The sequence below is a fragment of the Onychomys torridus genome, chromosome 3, assembly GCF_903995425.1.
Source record: "Onychomys torridus chromosome 3, mOncTor1.1, whole genome shotgun sequence".
Taxonomy (NCBI): Eukaryota; Metazoa; Chordata; class Mammalia; order Rodentia; family Cricetidae; genus Onychomys; species Onychomys torridus.
The window spans coordinates 110,291,320-110,309,596 of record NC_050445.1 but is presented as its reverse complement, the minus strand read 5'-3'; the positions used below and the strand labels follow the sequence as shown (position 1 = coordinate 110,309,596).

The 18,277-nt window shown below is 48.4% G+C and overlaps 1 protein-coding gene across 2 annotated transcripts in view; it reads right to left on the bottom strand.

The window, feature by feature from the left end:
- Positions 1-17,302, bottom strand: part of Eefsec (eukaryotic elongation factor, selenocysteine-tRNA specific) — a 213,437-nt gene extending 196,135 nt beyond the window's left edge. The window contains exon 1 of one of the 2 annotated variants that reach the window (XM_036182168.1): positions 16,978-17,302. In XM_036182168.1, the coding sequence (XP_036038061.1) occupies positions 16,978-17,251 (274 nt within the window). In that variant the 5' untranslated portion in view covers positions 17,252-17,302. The other variant, XM_036182170.1, reaches the window with a different exon arrangement.
- Positions 17,303-18,277: the final 975 nt, after the last annotated feature.

Sequence of the window (18,277 nt, the reverse complement as noted above, 5' to 3'; positions counted from 1 at the left end):
AGAAAAAACACTGCTGGTCTTTCCTCCTTGCAATACTTGTGGAGGGAACTCTGGAACTCTTCAGAACAATGACTCCATCTACATCCCAGACAGGAGAGCAGCCAGAACATCCTCTCACAGATACACTCTATCTTGCCACCATGTCTCTGCGGTGTGCCCACATATTGCTTGTTGCAGGGTCTCACTCATCTCGCTCCATTGTGAGCTGAGAGTGACCCAACAAACACCCAGCATTCAAGAGCCCAACTGGAAATTACAACACAGAACATGGTTCCATTCCTGATCACCAGCCCTACCACCCAGAGCCACACAAAAACAACTTCCTACCCCTTGCAAAGGAGCTTCCTTTGGAAACCGAGGGCTCCAACATTTTTCAAAAATTCTGTTCCTGGAAAAATGTTTGATAAGCAGCCTCTTTTGCAAAGCTGATGTGAAAAAAAAAAATCTTTCTTTTATACCCAGACCCATGAAGAATTCAGGTAGGTCACAGGGAAACCAGTGAGGCAGCCACCCAATGACATTGCATTCAGTGCTGTCACATTCACATTTAAATTAGAAGTCATGGGGTATTCAAAATACCACAGAGGATGTCATGCCTAACCCACGGCCTATATAGCACCTATTTTACACTCCCTTTGGAAGATACATGATTACAAAAGACTAGACGATGACATCTGAATTCATACAGGGTTCAGCATGGAACTGCCTGTCTCCCTGATGGCTATCAGGGGACCTAGGTGGTGGACAGCCCTTTGCATCTGGGTCTCACTGTGCTTTGCTGCGATGCTCATTGGGGCTAGCAACGGACATGCTCAAAGCATCAAGTAAACAGGCAGCATAGGAAAATCTGGCTTGTCTCCAGTCAGGAATCCATGTCCTTGTCTCTATCCGCCTGTCCAACAGCCCCATTACCCGTGACACTCACACCGTCAGGGCCTCTGCATGAGCTTTATGGACATGCTATTGATGCAGTCACCCTGTTTAAGCCATTGCCTTCATCCAGGGTGCAGAGGCAGCTCAGAAAGGCCAGCTGATTCCCATGGGAGTGCCAAGACAAGCTATGGCCACTCTTATGCCTGGTCCGCCTTTGTTCCCTCAAGCTGCTCTGTCACCTATAGCATGTCATCAATGAGTGGGGCCTGACCACACTGCTGTCGTCAGTTAAAACTCTATTGGCCATCAACATCCTAGAAACACCTGAGATCAGGAGGTATAGACCGAGGTAAGGATGGGGCTCCCAGTTCTGTAGCAGCTAAAATCTGGTTGGGGCAGGATCTGCATTCCAGTGAGTCCTTTGGGCCTAAAAGTTTCTGCAGAAGACTATCATGAGAGAACTGAAAAAGGCCAATCCTTATTAAAAAAGGCAGGCATAGCCAATCTCAGACAACACTGGGATGTACCAGGGAAGCCACCTTGCAGAAAAAGAAAAGCAGAATGAAAGAATAAAGGGTGGACGGCTGACAGCTACACCTTCAAACGCTCTAAAAGTTAAGGCAGATAATCTTTACATCGATGTGAAAGGGGGAGAAAATACATTTGACCCCTTGCTCCAAACAAAAATCTCTCCATCTGGTTTTTAATTAGAAAGCCATTGTTTTGCTTCTGCGACACCGTATAACCTCTGCCACTGTCGTACAAGACTTGCAAACCATATTTTCATTGATTAAAAAAAATGAAAAATAAACATTGAAAGAAACAATATTTTTCTTTTTAGGGAAAAGAAGGCTAACAAGCAGCAAGGTTTTGAAGGGGTCATGTATTTAAAGGCATATATGAGGACTCATCATGACTGGCTTACAGTTTATTTTGTCTTGAAAACGTCTGAGGTCATTCTAACTATGCTGACCTGTGAACTCGACATGCTCACCCATCTGAGACTGCAAGCAAACACTGCCCTCTTGTGCACCAAACAGCTCCAACCAGCATAGGGTGTATCTACCCACACCCAGGAGACGGCTTATAGGGTAGAGCTGGTTCCCCTCTGCTGGGGACTTGTCAGGAAGAGGATGACACACATCTGTTACCAGAGTATTTGCTGCTGCATGTCCCCAGATTGCCTTCTGAGGCAGATTTTGAGATAAGAAGAGGGAAGACTCAGCTGGAGAAACCAGACCGAATGCAATGGACTCTTATGGTTCCTAGGAAACACTTCACCACTCAAAAAGCTGTTGGTTGTCATGGGAACTTTTATTATTCACTTGAAAAACTTTTAGAAATGATTGATGAACTTAAAATAATGAGTAAGCAGTACTTCCATTTATCTAAGAAATCTTGCAGGAGGAAAAAAAACAAAAACAAAAACCAAACAAACAAACAAAAAAACTCACTTGGTTCCTGAGCAGAAAAGGGAGCAAGAGCCTCTCAGGTTACTTTTGCTCTGGTGACTCCCCTGAAGCACAGACACAAGCACTTCCTGGAGACAGAAGACGAAGCTGGCATCTCAAGAAAACTCGAAGGATGTCTGTTACTGTTCCCTTGTTTTGAGAAAAGGGAACTAGAGGTGTAACTCAGTGGCAGAGTGTACCCCAGACCTGAAGTTCCATAGCCCAGTACTGCAAAAACACAACAAGAACTTAAGGAAAGGGTAGAAGATACCCAAACAAATCTGAGACCAGGACCATCTGCTCAGCAGCAAAGCTTGGAGGAAGGAGCTGAGCATCTCTGAAATCAGCTTCCAGTTCCATTCTAAACAACGAATCATCAGAATGTCAGCACCCACTCTTCTGCCTCATGGGTAAAGCTGGGAGAGCAAACCATAGCAACCTTGGTTCTCCTGCAAAGGTAAAATCTGTCCCATCCCAACCCTGTGTATTAGCTTCCACCCAGGACACCCCAAAGGAGGGGTGGGAGAGAAACATCAAGGACAGTATGCTCAAGACGACAAGCAAAGAAAGGAAGGAGTGTGGCCAGGTTCCAGCCACATTTTATCTGCTCACCAGCTCTGTGACTAGGTAGGTGCCTTACTTGACATCCTGCTGTCCACTCAGGAATGCTTCCTTTCCACTCTGTGGCTGGAGCCAGAGATGCCAGTGTGCCAGTGTCTAGTAGTCAATCACAACTACAGAACAGTGAAAGTGACTAACTCCTGTCATGCCAGGATTGCCTGCCAATCCTGTTTCCACCTCAGCCCATTGCTCTACTAAAGGAAAGAGTAGCATAGAGTGTTCATCTGGTAGATATAAGGTCCTAGATTCTATTCTCCAATACTGCAACAAAACAACATAAAGAATTTAAGGGAAGAGTAAGAAACACCCACATGAACATGAGGCCTGGTAACAGAAACAGGCAAGACTAAGGACAGACAAAAACCAGGAGAAAAAGCCTGGTGTGGCCACACACCTCCAAAGAGCTGGAGTGTATGTCTCTGTGTCCCTGGATCACAACATACCATTGCTCATCCTCCAGCAAAACCAGGACTAAGAGAGTCCAAGTGTGCATGTCTGCCCAAAGATATGCCACCCACTCTCCCCTTACAAACCAGCCAAGGCTGCCCCTCCTCATAGCCCTTGTAGATGCTGCTCCTCTGGCATGCAGTACCTAACCCCAACTCACCAGTGGCTGGCCCCAATCTTCTCCAGAATTTACTTTCAACTCCACCACCTCAGGAAGGCCTCAAGTAGATACTCCAAAGCCAACAGCCCTGCACCATCCTTAATACTGCCCACAACTCACAATTCTTCATGGTTTTGCTTACTTCCTGATACTTGACTCCCACCTGTCTGGAAAGCTTGGGCAACTTCTGCCTCGAAAGCATACAAGTCTCTCAGAGACTGCCGAATGGACTTGATTAATATGATGATCCACTTCTCTTTCTGTGCCATCAAGCTTGCAGAAAGGGTCACCTAGCCCTACTTTTAGGATATTAAGAAGCCCAAGGAAAGAAATAAAGCCAAGAAGCCAGGCCAGGGGTTCGAGCAGCCCCAAAGCCTGCAATAAAGTATACGACACTCAACAAGCAAGATCCAGTCTCAATCACCATACATTCATGAAATCAGCACCAGAGCCCTTAAGGACCTGTGCTGGTACCATCACTATCACATTGCAAGAAAACAAACATGGAGTGAAGAATGAACAGGCTAGCTGGTGGCGGAGAGAGAAAGGCAGGATGCAACAAGCATCAGGAAGTCTTGAGCAATGACAAGACAGCTCTCCCCCAGACTTGAGGAGCCCTCTTGCTGACTGCAGGAAGTTCATTATTAGTATGTGGTTCTTTATAGTGGTCAGTGGGACTCCATATTCATCGCTGACTTCCTAGGTTCCTAAGAACTTGGCACTCCAGAATTTTACATTCAGCAGGCTTGCCTATCAGAACCAATCACCTCTTTGGCCATGATGGCAGACAGGACATGGCAGAGCTGAAGTTACGCACTGGATAGCTGGAGGCCTCCCTCTCCTTCACCAGCATCAGCCACGGGCTTGCATTATGCTCATTTCCCCATCCCTGAGCTCTGGGGCAAGTTTAAAAGTTCCCCTCGTGCCTCAGAATCAGGTCTGAATTAATACCCTTCCTCAAAAGAAGGCCAGTAGCAAAGTGAAAACAGACGCACTAGACAATGCCCTCTGAAAGCCTCAGCAGGGACAGCGGGTGACAATGCAGCCAATGGCTCCGAAAGAAACCTTAAGGTTAAAGGTTCACGAAGGCAGAAGAATTACCAAAGTACAAGTTTGTTCAAATTTCCTCCTGCAGATTTAAACAACCAGGGTCAAGCTGAAGATTGCCTGCAAAACCCTGTCAGATGACGCAGCCCTTTTGAACTACATGGAAAAAGGAAAATACACGGCCTGGGAGGGATCTACGCTATAGCTTTTAAAAATGTTCTTGAAAGGGTCACCCCTGTTAACTCAAAATTGGCCTGCTGAAGGATGTTTGAATACTGCTACTCTAAAATAACAGGGCTGCTGGGCCCTCACCGTGTGCGGTGAGCCACACCGAGGTCGCCGTGTTCTCGGCATTAGTGTGCTGACCCTCTGTGGGCCGTGAAATTAACCATCAGCATGGCAGAAATCTGCTATGAGTTAAACTACTTTGCTACGCAAAGTGGCCTGAAAATGAAAAGTGAGGATTGAATTTCCATTGAAAGATTAACTTGTCTAACCTCAAGGCAAGCCTTCTCCACTGTTGAACTCTGGTCAGTCCCTTAAAGCACTACAGGAGTAGGGTGCAGGCAGTAGGAAATGACCTCTCCTTTCATCCATCCATCCATCCATCAATCCATCCATCCATCCACCCACCCACCCATCTATCCACCTACCATTCATTAACTCCCAAGCACCTACATATATGTGTCAATTATTCAGACTGGGCCAGGTCCCATCCTATCCCTTAGAGACCAAATTAAATAACAGGCCCCAGCCCTAAAAGAGTTCACCCAGTAAATACAAAGTGAGTAAGATGGAAGAAATAAGCTTCTAAGAGTATGCACAAGGTGCTACAAGCCATCAATGAAGCTACCTAGTTCAGCCTGGGAGGGAGATGCAGCTCCCCAGAAAAGCGCTTGTCATCAGAAGGCACAGCCCGAGAGAGCATGTTCTGTCTGTGGAGAAGTATCCAAGCAGTGTCATGCAGTCGGTCCCAGAGGGAGAAAACAAAATCTATCAGGATGGACCGTATCAGTCATGATAAGGAGCTCGGGCTTCTGCCAACAGCAGACTTAAGCAGGGAGGTATAGAAGGTACCTAAGAAGTTTCTGGTTGCAGACTGGGAGATTGAGTTATGCAGTCAGAGCTAGGTGAAGCCTGTCCCAAAGCAGCAGCTGCACCAATGGCACTACTGGAGATACAAGTGATTCCTGTGAAGATAAATAAGGAGGAGGGAAGACTGGGGGTCATTTCATAGGCCATGCTTTAAAGGGGCACAAGGAAGGCAAGCAGGGTGAGGGGGGCTTGGCAGGTGTGCAGAACAAGTAGAAAGCAAGTATGGATTCCAAGGGAAGGCAGGAAGCACCAAAATCCTTCCCAGAAAGATGACAGTCCCTAGCACCAAACCACACATAGGGAAAGCACCAACCCTGATCTATAGTCGGGATGCAGAACTAGCCATGTCTCAGTCCATCCAGCACTGCACTAAGGTAAAACTTGTATTTCCTTGCTTGGGCAGCACTAGCCTTGATGCAAATGCTCAAATAGCTACCCAATGCTCGCAGCCATGCTGCTGGGCTACACAATCAGAACATTACTATCTGAACCTATTACTAGCTTCCTCTTTCGTGAACTGGTCCTGCCTTGTCTGTCTATGCACGCTGGGTCCTCTAGCTAAAATGTCCCCCATCATCTTCAGTGGAAGCTCTCAACAATATCCAATAGGAAGTTCTGTTGGAAATGTGGCTGTTAGGCTCTGCAGCAAAGGGCACTGGTCATAGAGAGTGTCTACTAGATGCCAATCCCTGACAGTTTGAGTTTTCTGGTCTCCAGGTGTCAGGCAGAAGTGTTAAAGAAACAGTGTCTTCTTTCTTAGGTCCATCTTCCTCCTCTAGAGCTAAGCTCTGCAGACCATCCCTGAGCTAGCCCTAAGCCATTGTTTCTAGAATAGGAAATACCTAAGTACACACATACTGGGGTCTCTGGTGCCTGTGCCAAAAGGGCTGAGAATGAGGACTCACCTGGAAATGACCACAGTGGAGTAACTGTCTTCAAGTGTCACAATACATGCAGATGGGCAGTCTGAACTCTAATATCAAGGTCAGATCGCCAAGGGCAGCAGCTATTGACTTTCCCTGGGCTTTAAACTTACAGCCAGACAGGTTCTTCGACCAAGCAGAGCAACATTAGTGCATTTCCAGCACTGGTTTTAAAAGAAAAAAGTCAAGTTTATCTTTGGGTAGCACCTGCGTATGCCACCAAATAAATATCCTCAGGAAGTAGGTTAGAGACAAAGGAAATCATTTTAGTCTTCCTGAAGGCTCCAAGACAAGAGAGGCATCATCACAACACAGTGACAGGAATGAGGGAAAGTCAACGTCTCTCAATAGCAAAGTTGTTTTTTCTCCTGCCAAGAGCAGCATCCACATTAGCTAAGTCCTCCCTCCTATCCAGTGAGGCCACTTCAAAGCAGCAGAGGCCTAACTGCACAGCACAACAAAATGAAAGACCCAATTAACAAGAAGCAAAACTCAAATAGTTGAGAGAAGAATGGTGAGTGGTGCAGGGGAGGAGGGTGAGCAGTACAGAGGAGGATGGTGAGTGGTACAGGGGAGGAGGGTGAGCAGTACAGAGGAGGATAGTAAGTGGTGCAGAGGAGGAGGGTGAGCAGTACAGAGGAGGATGGTGAGTGGTGCAGGGAAGGAGGGTGAGCAGTACAGAGGAGGAGGGTGAGCAGTACAGAGGAGGATAGTAAGTGGTGCAGGGGAGGAGGGTGAGCAGTACAGAGGAGGATGGTGAGTGGTACAGGGGAGGAGGGTGAGCAATACAGAGGAGGAGGGTGAGCAGTACAGAGGAGGATAGAGAGTGATGCAGGGAAGGAGGGTGAGCAGTACAGAGGAGGATGGTGAGTGGTGCAGGGGAGGAGGGTGAGCAGTGCAGGGGAGGAGGGTGAGCAGTGCAGGGGAGGAGGGTGAGCAGTGCAAGGGAAGAAGGTGAGCAGTGCAGGGGAGGAGGGTGAGCAGTGCAGGGGAGGAGGGTGAGCAGTGCAAGGGAAGAAGGTGAGCAGTGCAGGGGAAGAAGGTGAGCAGTGCAAGGGAGGAGGGTGAGCAGTGCAGGGGAAGAAGGTGAGCAGTGCAGGGGAGGAGGGTGAGCAGTGCAGGGGAGGAGGGTGAGCAGTGCAGGGGAGGAGGGTGAGCAGTGCAGGGGAGGAGGGTGAGCAGTGCAGGGGAAGAAGGTGAGCAGTGCAGGGGAGGAGGGTGAGCAGTGCAAGGGAGGAGGGTGAGCAGTGCAGGGGAAGAAGGTGAGCAGTGCAGGGGAGTATGATGACAGAACCTGTGCCTATATAAACTGCTCTTCAGGAGCTATAGCTTTCTTCTGATACTGACGTGGATCTAGGCATGACTACAATCCTGGGTAAAGCCATGGCAAGGAACCATGCTAGGGAAAGCTTGGGGCAGCACTCTCCAGCAGAGAAGGGCAACAAGCTACTTATCGCCAGAGCCTCCCTGAGACAGGCTTTGAGAATACAGTAAGTGTCAGATCTCAAATAGTCTCTAAAAGGCAGTATGTGTCCTCCAAACCTATATACTTGCCCTCTCCTGAGAGGCAGAAGCTCCTCAGTCTTGGCATCCCAGAGCTCTGCGTTCCTCCTGAGGCCACTTGTCTGTCTGCCTGTCTGCTTGCTTGCTGTTGGAGGGGCACATTCAGAACACCTAGCCCAGAGACCACTTATCCTGGACCCTTTTTCAGAATCCAGCAGAACTTGTGGAAGTCACTATAATAAGGTCCCCTGGTTAAAACACACTCCCTCCCACAAGGTGACCCAGTTCCTGAGCTCTATTCCAACCAGCCACTAGCCACTGAGCCTGTTACTTGCTTCATGAGCTCCATGCCCTCCCTGGTCCTGCCTTGTCTGTCTGCATGCTGGGTCCTCTAGGTGAAATATCCCCCATCTTCCCACCAGTCAGCTCTCAACCATACTACCAAGTTTCAACAGGATAGCCCTTCCTCCCTGGACTGGCTACCTCACCACCACTTGCTTCCCCACCAGATTAGCCTGTTCTTTGCTAATGGACTTTGCTGAGCTACTCCCTGTGGCCATTCTGCCCAGAAATCTCCAAGTTATCTGTTAGGCCTGGCTGGCCCTGTGTCTCCATCGGGAGGTGTCCTTCCTGATTGTGCCACAACACAGGCACACATCACATCACACAGGTTCTCCTGATCAAGACTCTTACAACCCTGCATTTTATCTGCCCACCCCAATCCCTCCTGCTTCCCTTGACTATAAGACCCTTGAAGACACGCATGGCTTATATCTGGCTTCACATCCAAAATGGCAGTAGGTTCATGGAGAACCAAAAAAACACCAAGACAGCTGGGCATAGTGGCACACCCAACACTTGGGAAGCAAAGGCAGGCAGATCTCTGTGAGTTTGGGGCCAGCCTGGTCTTCATAGTGACAACTTGTCTTGAAAAAAACAAAACAAAAACGAAACCCACCAAGACATCACCATCTGACCCTCTCTCACAAGAAGTCCCTAGGGGTCTCTACGGGCTAGGCATGCACAGAAAGAAGCAACCCAGATGGCTTAGTAAGATAGCAAGTATTGTATCTATTTTATCACAATTGGAAACAGATTTTATTTTTTAAGAGATGAAGTACAGTTAGTTACATGCTACAGTATGGATTATCTTTAAAAAGCATGTTCTAAACTGGGAATGCCATACTACCAGCCCCTAGGAGCACTGCAAGTTCAAAGCCAGCATGGGCTACCCACTGAGACCTCTTTTTAAAACAACAACTACAAAGCATATCCCCAGCACAGGCCAGGCACAAAATAATTCCATTTCTGTCAAAGTCTAGAAAAGGCAAATCATAGAGCTGTGAAGGAGGCGGTGGCGGCTGCCCAGGTCTACAGACCTAATTGTGAGCAAGCACAGCACTTCTTTGTGGAGGACAGACACCAGAAGCACATGGGAAACCACTGAGCATGATAAACTGCACACTATCTGAACTAAACTGCCTTTAAAAATTGTCATGGACTTTCTGTGAGGCAGGCAGGCATTGACCCTCCACCATGGTGCTTCCAGCCACACAGGTCCTTCCAACAGCAGAGGACAATGTGTTGCTCAGTTCAGACTGGCTCCCAGCCCCATCGTGATGCTGCTTCAGAAATGCTACCCTCCTGGAACTGGGGCTGTATGGTAGCTAAAGACCAGAGCTACAGACAGAATCACCTTCTACATGTTACAAAAGCCCTTATTGGGAAGGGAACAGGAATCATGAAAGGCTCAGTCCCAGCCTTGCTGAGGTGCCACTGAACAAAAGATGACCAAGAAGGGCCAGGTCCTGAGGCTTCATTTATAGGTTATATCTTCTGAGATGCCTGTCCAAATCTTACCCCAACCTGAATGAAGTGGTTCTGAAGGAAAACATGCGGATACAGACGGGAGACATTCAGCAAAAAGCTTAAAAGCAATTAATTTTAAGTGATCACAGCTTTACCAAAGCTGTGGCTACAATTTCCTTCTGACTTTGATTATAACCTTCCAGAGAAATATTTGCCTCAAGAAGGCAAAGTCTTTGCATTATTTTCTATTCCTAGCATGACTACAAAAATATTCTTTGATTTAACATTTGATATGTTTTGTTCTCAAGGGCAAGCCCCATGAGAAGAAAAATGTACCCCAACGGAATGAAATATGACTACCTGCTTCCATTTTTCTTTCCTGTTGGTTCCTGCTCAAATATTCTGCATTAATTCAAACTCAAGACTGTGTCTGATGTTGTACCGCTCCCACACTGTCACCCCAACCAAAGCAAAGTCACCCGCTGTCCAGCTCCAAGAGAAAGCGGTCCAGAGGAGCTCAACTTGAGTCTCCTGGAGACAGCTAAAAGCACTGCAGCTTGGAAGGAGATCAAGTGGGGTCAGGGAGTGATTAGCCAGGCACAGCAGAAGGACTTGTATTTCTACCGCAGCACACTGCGGTGAGGAGGACTTCCTCCGACCAGAGAGCCTTTGAAGCAAGGGAAAGCAAGCAACTTGTGTTGGCTCTGCGTCACCTGAGAGTAAAGGACAGCAAAGAAGCTGTACCACACGGTGGACTCTTCCAGCTGTGTGTGTGTGTGTGTGTGTGTGCGTGTGCGTGTGCGTGTGCGTGTGTGTGTGTGTGTGCGTGTGAATGCTGAATAACAGCTAGAGGTACAGAGAACAGGGAACCACAGCCAGCAGACACCTGATGCCGAAGCCTCTGAGGTGAAGGAAGCACTTCTCTTTCTACACCTCTACAAGCCTCATTGTTGTCAGACAGGCATGTAAGTGCCACGCTTTAACAACAGTGTTCCCAAACGGATGCTCACAGAAAGACCAAAAGCAAAGAAAACAAAAAGGATTGTTCATCTCTTTTCCCCCATTAGAGTAACACCCCTGTGTCCTCTGGTTGCCAAGGCCTGGGTCCAAAGCCCCCTCTGCCTACCAAGCAGCATTCTGGCCGTGGGTACGCATGCCTAAAGGCCAGTGTGGACTACATAGGGTGACATGAGAAATTTAGTTGATGCATACATTCTTTTGCACACATAAACCCTGTTATATTCATGGGTCCAAAGAGGGACTTAAAGGGACCGACCTGGAAATCATAGAGCCAAAAGCTTTTACCCCTTGGGCACCAAGAGTACAGAAAGTCAGAAAAGCAAAGATGACACACTGCTTAAGCCTTATAAAGAAAGTTGTCTCCAGGGTAACAGACAAGAACCCTCTAAGCTCCAAGTGCGGTGACTGGGTCAGACGAACAACCTCTGGTTCGTTCCTATCAGGGAGTGGCCCAGAGACGCCCCCGGCGTCCTGACTGGCCTCACACAGTGGGCATGGGCTGGGAGGGCTCGGAGACAAGTCAGTGGTGGCAGAAGAGCTGTTCATTAACCACTAGAACAAAAGACTCAGAGACAATACACTGTTAATCCTCACAGCCACCGGAAGACTATAAATTGCCAAGCCAAAATACCAGCATTTTTCAGCCTTCCTCTTTCCTACTGGAGTTAGATTGAAGATGAGTCTTAAGTCCCTCACCCCAACCCAAGTCTTTAAAACATACATTGTTTAATCTTTTTGAAGTTCTAACCCTGAAAGATTTATACTTGAAAATGGATTTGAGAAAAATATCACCCTAAAGCACTACCACAGGGTGGGGAGTGGGGTGGGGGTGCAGTGGACAGCACACTTTTCATTTACACGGAGAAAGCCAGACAAGGGCTGTGGAAGCACATGGACTGGGTTCAAACCTGGCTAACAGTAACTGTGCCCCTGCTCTCTCTGAGGTACAGTTTTTTTCAACTGTAAAATGTGAATTTCACCTTTACTTCCCAGGGCAGCTGTGAGGATTAAGAAAATAATAATGAAACAGGCCATGCACCAACCAGAAGGACAGCACCAGATAACTGACACATGCATTCATCACCTCCACCCCAGAGCACCACCAGTTCTTCATCTGAGCCATAAGAAAGATGAAATCCAGTTTTCATAAAGAAAGGAGTCTTGTTCTGGAGTTCATCTAGGAAAACAATGGAATCAGAGGGTGGGCTCTAACTTGAGAGGCCGTCATTCGAAGCTATCACCATGGACTCAGTTGTTGTGATGGTCTCCTCCAGTGGACCAAGGGTCTGAACCACTCAGTAAACCACTCATAGTCCAGTGGTTCTCAACCTTCCTAATGCTGCAACCCTTTAATACAGTTTCTCATGTTATGGTGACCCATCCACAAAACTGATACTTCCTAACTGTAATTTGCTACTGTTATGAACCATAACATACATATCTGCATTTTCCAATGGTCTTTGGCAACCCCTGCGAAAGGGTGGTTCAATCTCCCCCTATGGGGTTGCAACCCACAGGTTGAGAACTGCTGGCAGTCATCCAAGGATTGCAGGAGAGGAGTAGAAGACCACACCTCTGCCCATGAAGTGCCTGCCTGCAGCTTCTTACCCACAGCTTAGCCTTCACAGCCTACACAGCAGCAGCCTTCCAAAGCTCCAGGTCCTTAGGAGAAGTCATCACAAGGGCTACTCTCCAGGATCTAACTCTGCTCAGACCTTCCACTATAATGAACACACCTGTCACATCCCATAATGACATCCTGCTGCACCCCATGCTACCAGTTACCTCTGACCCTAAACTGACAAAGCAGCCTCATCACATTGTCCCTTGCTCTAGAGAAGCTCTTCTTTCTAATGTGTCCATACCCTGTCCCTCAACAAGAGGTGGGGAATGTCTTCTTTTTTTTTTTTTTTCCCAAACAGAGACTCACTATGTTGCCCAGGCTGGACTCAAATTCCTGGGCCCAGATGATCCTTTTGCCTCAGCAGACTGAGTAACTAGACAGGTGCACTCCATGCTCAGTTTAGTGAGCTACTCCAGCATCTGCTCTCTGTACATGGAGCTCCAGAGATCCCTTGGAGCATGGTGGTATGCCTCCACCAGTTCGTTCTCTCTCTCTCTCTCTCTCTCTCTCTCTCTCTCTCTCTCTCTCTCTCTCTCTCTCTCTCCTTTTTCGAGACAGGGTTTTTCTGTGTAGCTTTGGAGCCTGTCCTGGATCTTGCTCTGTAGACCAGACTGGCCTCAAACTCACAGAGATCCGCCTGCCTCTGCCTCCCGGGTGCTGGGATTAAAGGCGTGCGTCACCACCGCCCTCCACCAGTTCTCCTGTCATCTCCTGGACAAGAGAAGAGCCAACCCCAGGATGCACTTCCACAGGTCAGCCCTCCTCCCTCTGTCCACGAACTCACAACAGCAGGTGGAGCACAGTTCTCCCTCCCTCAGAATTCACAAAGAGCCTGCCTGATGCTAGGTACCAGCCCAGGCAGCACGGAGCACTGGCAGTCACTCTGCCCTCAGAGCCCCAGTTATAGTAAACACCAATGGACACAGCACACCAGGGACATCAGGAAAGTATGAGGGGTGAGGGCTAGGGACACACCACAGAGAGGTGGGCTGGGGGCCTCACTAATGAAGTCATCTTTGAACTGGAACAAGCAACAAGGAGCCTGACATACCACAGAAGCAACAGCAGGTGCAAAGACCTTGGGGGAAGCAACTATTGACCCACTTAAGCAGTAGAAAGGTCACCAGTATGAATGAGGACCAGAAACATAGGAAAGCAGTCACTGAGGAGGCTCAGAGGAAGGCTGAGCCTAGAAACTGAGCCTGGAACAAGGAGGCTGGATTAGTCCAAATACAATAATGTCCTGGGGAGTCAGGGATGGTGGTGCATACCTTTAATCCCAGCACCTAGGAGACAGCCAGGCAAATCTCTGTGAGTTCTAGGCCAACCTAGTCTACTAACTGAGTTCCAGAACAGTCAGGACTAGAAAGACCCTATGTCAATAACCAAACCAAACAAAAAAGGACTGAGAATCTAGAAGGAAGGGCTGGCATGACCAGATGAACCCCTGAAAAAGGGGACAGTGGATGACCCCACCCACTGTTTGGGTAGCAGTGTCCAAATGGCAGGACTCCAAAGGCCTTGCCAGGATTTGGCCTGTAGCTGGTTCAGAAAGGCAAAGGCATGGTGATAAATGAAGACAGCTGAGAGATGGTTTCCATCAGCAGCCCTGTACACGTTACCTGCCTGGCTTGTCTCCTCATCTGAAAACCCACGTGACACTTCTACTCCACAGGGATTGCCAGCCACAAGGTCCTCCTGGCCACAGGTATGGGCCAGAACAGACACCCAAACAGGTAAATGCTTCCCTTCAAAAGGAAAAGCTCCATTTTTCAGGTCCCCCAAAAGGAGGTAGGAATCCAATCTCCCTAAGGAAGAATGGTCTCACCACTCCAGTGAGGTCAGGTGACATTTTAACACCAGAAAGGAAGTTTTCTCAAGGTATGAGCAACAAGACAGGCGGTGGTGGCGCACACTTTAATCCCAGCACTCGGGAGGCAGAGGCAGGCGGATCTGTGAGTTCGAGGCTACAGAGCAAGTTCTAGGACAGCCAAGGCGATATAAAGAAACTTTGTCTCAAAAAACAAAAACAAACAAACAAGAACAGCAGCAGCCAAGAGAACAACTCCCCTTGAACGGTCTCAATCAGAATACCAAGCACTCGGGCCTAGGCCATTCAATCATAAATACTGGGCTAAAGCTGTAACATTTTTGTCACACAAAGAGGTGGTTCTACATGAATGTACATATTGGAAGGGGTGGGCAGGAATTCAGAAACTAGGGTGGCATGGAAAGTTCCCAGCTTGGGAGACAGGCAGGCCTTGATAATCCAGCTGACAAGCTGTCTTCCTAAGTCCCAACTTCATTAGTAACTACATGACAAACAGATTTCCTGCAAAGTTTGTTTGCAAACTTTGAAAAAATATTTGAAAAGGGCCATGTCAGAAAATAACTGCATAGTTAGCATTATCCAGTGGTGATGGAAGATCCAGAGCTAGGCTCAAAGGCCACACAGCCAGGAAGGAAAAAAGCTGCACATCAGTCTTGCACACCTCCAAAAGAATACCTGTCCTTCTGCCTGCTTGTATTTCAGGTGTTTCTCCCCTTACAACTGGGCTACATCCAATATAGTTATTGTATGTTCAGAATATAGTAAGTAAAAAAAAAACGCACTGAATACACAGAAACTCTGGGCCTGCCCACTCAGCAGCCGGTCTCTGGAAAACAGTAGTTTGCCCTCTGGACCTCAAGGCTGATTAGGAGCTGGAGCTTGCTGCCTGCTCAGTGTCCTGACAACCAACCATGTCACAAACCAGGAAAGGTCAAAATTCTATTGAACTTGGATCATTTGCGCACCATCATAAAAATGAAAAGGCATTAAGTCATTACAAGTCAGATTCTGTATTTATCAGAAAAGACTTAATTTTTCTTCCCTTTTTTGTTTTCAATACTGGGGATAGATCCTAGAGCCTCCTTCCTGCACACTAAGCAGGTACTCTACCGCTGAGACACATGCCAACCCACTTTCTAGTTTTTACCCTGTATGTTCCACCTCCAATTTACACTAGCTTAGAGTACATTTTCTAAAATGTATTTGAATATGGCCGGTCAGAATTTAGCTGGAGGTTTTAGTTTTGTTTGTTTTTTTACTATTGTGGTCCTTGATAGTCTTTAATGAGTGAATCATGGATTGAATAGAGACTACAAGAGAGTGACTCTGGGCAGGTAAGTCTCCGTTTCCACTTCAGTGAAACAGGGAAACCGTCTCAGACTGCCTCCAGCATGGAGAAAAGCAGGCCACAAAGATCAAAGAACTTACTAATCACCGCAGCTGGAACCTGGAATGCCCAGGGACTAATGAACCATCTGCCCCATTATACATTCGAGCACATGCTTACAGAATACTGTTGGAAAGAAACCCAAGGGCAAGGGGGTAGGAAATGGGTCACTGGGGCTACAGCAGGTAGACTCAGCCATACATATTTTTGTGTTGGGTACTTATAAAAGAGGTTATGGGGTCCTGTCTCTAGACCCAAGTGTAGTTAAATGGGTCTGCAAACGTAATTTTAAAAGGCCTAAGAACAGTTTCATGTGGACAAATGGGAGGGGTCCACAGTTGAGCACAAAGGGGTAGGTAGGAGATGTTTTATTTATAATGCCCTATTCCTAAGTGGCTTGTATTTAAAGACTAATTAAGTAGTACAAATTCTAGGGGGAGATTTTAGCAGTACTATTCATGACTGAAAACACATACGCCTTTTGTCTTAGACAGGTCAGAACTAACTTACTCTGTTACACTAGTGCACACCCCCAAAGACTTCTGGGCTTAGTCACTGCAGCATGGGTAGCCAGCCCTAGAAAAGCCACAAAAGTCCATCGAGAAAATGTTGATTTAAGTGTACAAAGGAACTTTGTGTGAGCTTAAAAAATAAGTGGTGAAACTTTATGCATGGATGTAAAGCAGTCTCCAGACAGTGCTGAGTGGTGTATAAAAAGGGAGAGATCAGGTCATGAGAAAGAGCCAGGGACAGGGCACTTGCCTCTTAATATCAAGGTACTGGATTCTGCCTGACTCCCCTTCCCCCAAGTACTACAAGGGGAGGAGAAAAACCGGGATCTTCTCATCTCCGGAGAGTGCATGCGTTTCTGTGTGCTTTTCCTGAAACCACCCATACACAGGAAGCTAGGAACAGTGTTTGGGACAGAGAATGGGGACACCAAACGTCAGGTGAATGATGACTGTTTTGAAACTTTTGCGCATACCCTTTTTGCGGGGTTTGTTTCCTTAGATTGTATTTCTAGGAAAGCATCTCGCTGCACGGCAGTGAACGGCGTCCACGTCTGTGGGCTGTGAGTTCGAGCCCCCAAGCTTCCCGGGCGGGCGGCTAGGCCTAGGCTGTCAGGCCCGCCACCATCCCGCGAGCTCGGACCCGGAGCCCGGCTCCCGCCCCGGCCCGCGCTCACCGCCAATGATGGTCCGGATGAGGGAGGCGTGCCCGGGGCAGTCGACCAATGTGACCTGAAGCTGCGTGTCGCCGGTCCCGGGTTCAGCCCCCGGCAACGGCACGACGAAACATGAGAAGCCCAGGTCAAGCGTTATGCCGCGCTCGCGGCTCTGCGGCTGCTTGTCGAAGGCGGCGGTGGAGGCCGTAGTGCTCAGTGCGCGCGCCAGCGCTGTCTTGCCACTGTCGATGTGACCCAGCACGCCCACATTCACATTCACCCGCCGGCCGGCCATGCCGCCGCCTCGCACGCCGCCTCTTGAGCGCCGGCCAGGCGGTCCGCCCGCTAAGCCGCACCCCCCGCAACCCGCGCCGAGCGCGCCGGTTCCGGCACGGAAGCTTCCGCCCTCGGGCGCCCACAGCGCTACCTCAGGGCGGAGAGGCGATCCGGTGCATGCAGGGAGGGACCGGAGCCAAACTGCCTACCTGGGGTTGCTGTCATCTGGTTCCCCCCACGAAGTCTCTCCAACCTGAGATTGGAGATTCCTGCTTCCATGTATTTATTCATCCTTCCATTCACCCATTCACTTGTCTCTCCGTCCGTCCATCCATCCATCCATCCGTCCTTCCCTCTCCTCCTTCCATCATCCTGCCACCTATCCATCCTTTCTTCCTTCCATCATTACACCCACCCATGCATTCACACACCCTTCCATCCCTCCATACACACTCCTTGGTCCATCATTCATTTCTGTCAGCCTTTATTAAGTGCAGACTGGATTCATAGCACTGGGATGTGGTGACTGACATATTCGCTGTGAAAATGGGAGTAGTGAGGCAAAACGGAAGACCAGTGGCCAAGCCAGACTATCTGGAAGGAATAGAGATGGGTCGGGCGGTGGTGGCGCACGCCTGTAATCCCAGCACGCGGGAGGCAGAGGCAGGTGGATCTCTGTGAGTTCGAGGCAGGCTCCAAAGCTACAGAGAAACCCTGTCTCGAAAAACAAAACAAACAAAACAAAAAAGAATAGAGATGGGAAGGCCGGCAGCCTGGTGTGGCTCAGGTAAGAGCCCCTCAAGCACGGTCGCTAGAATTCCAGTGCAGCCTAAGAACTGCCCACTGGAAACCTGGAAGCACTGTGAAAAGATGGGAGAGGACCTCATTGACTCAGGGGAAAAAACAACAACAACAACAACAACAACAACAACAACACTCTGGAGTCTACGCTACCATGACAGGAAGCAACTTAGCTGTGTGTGAAATGTGTGGTGAATGTTCTGTCAGCCTCTGCAACTCCTTTCAGGTTTTGAAGAGCATCTAG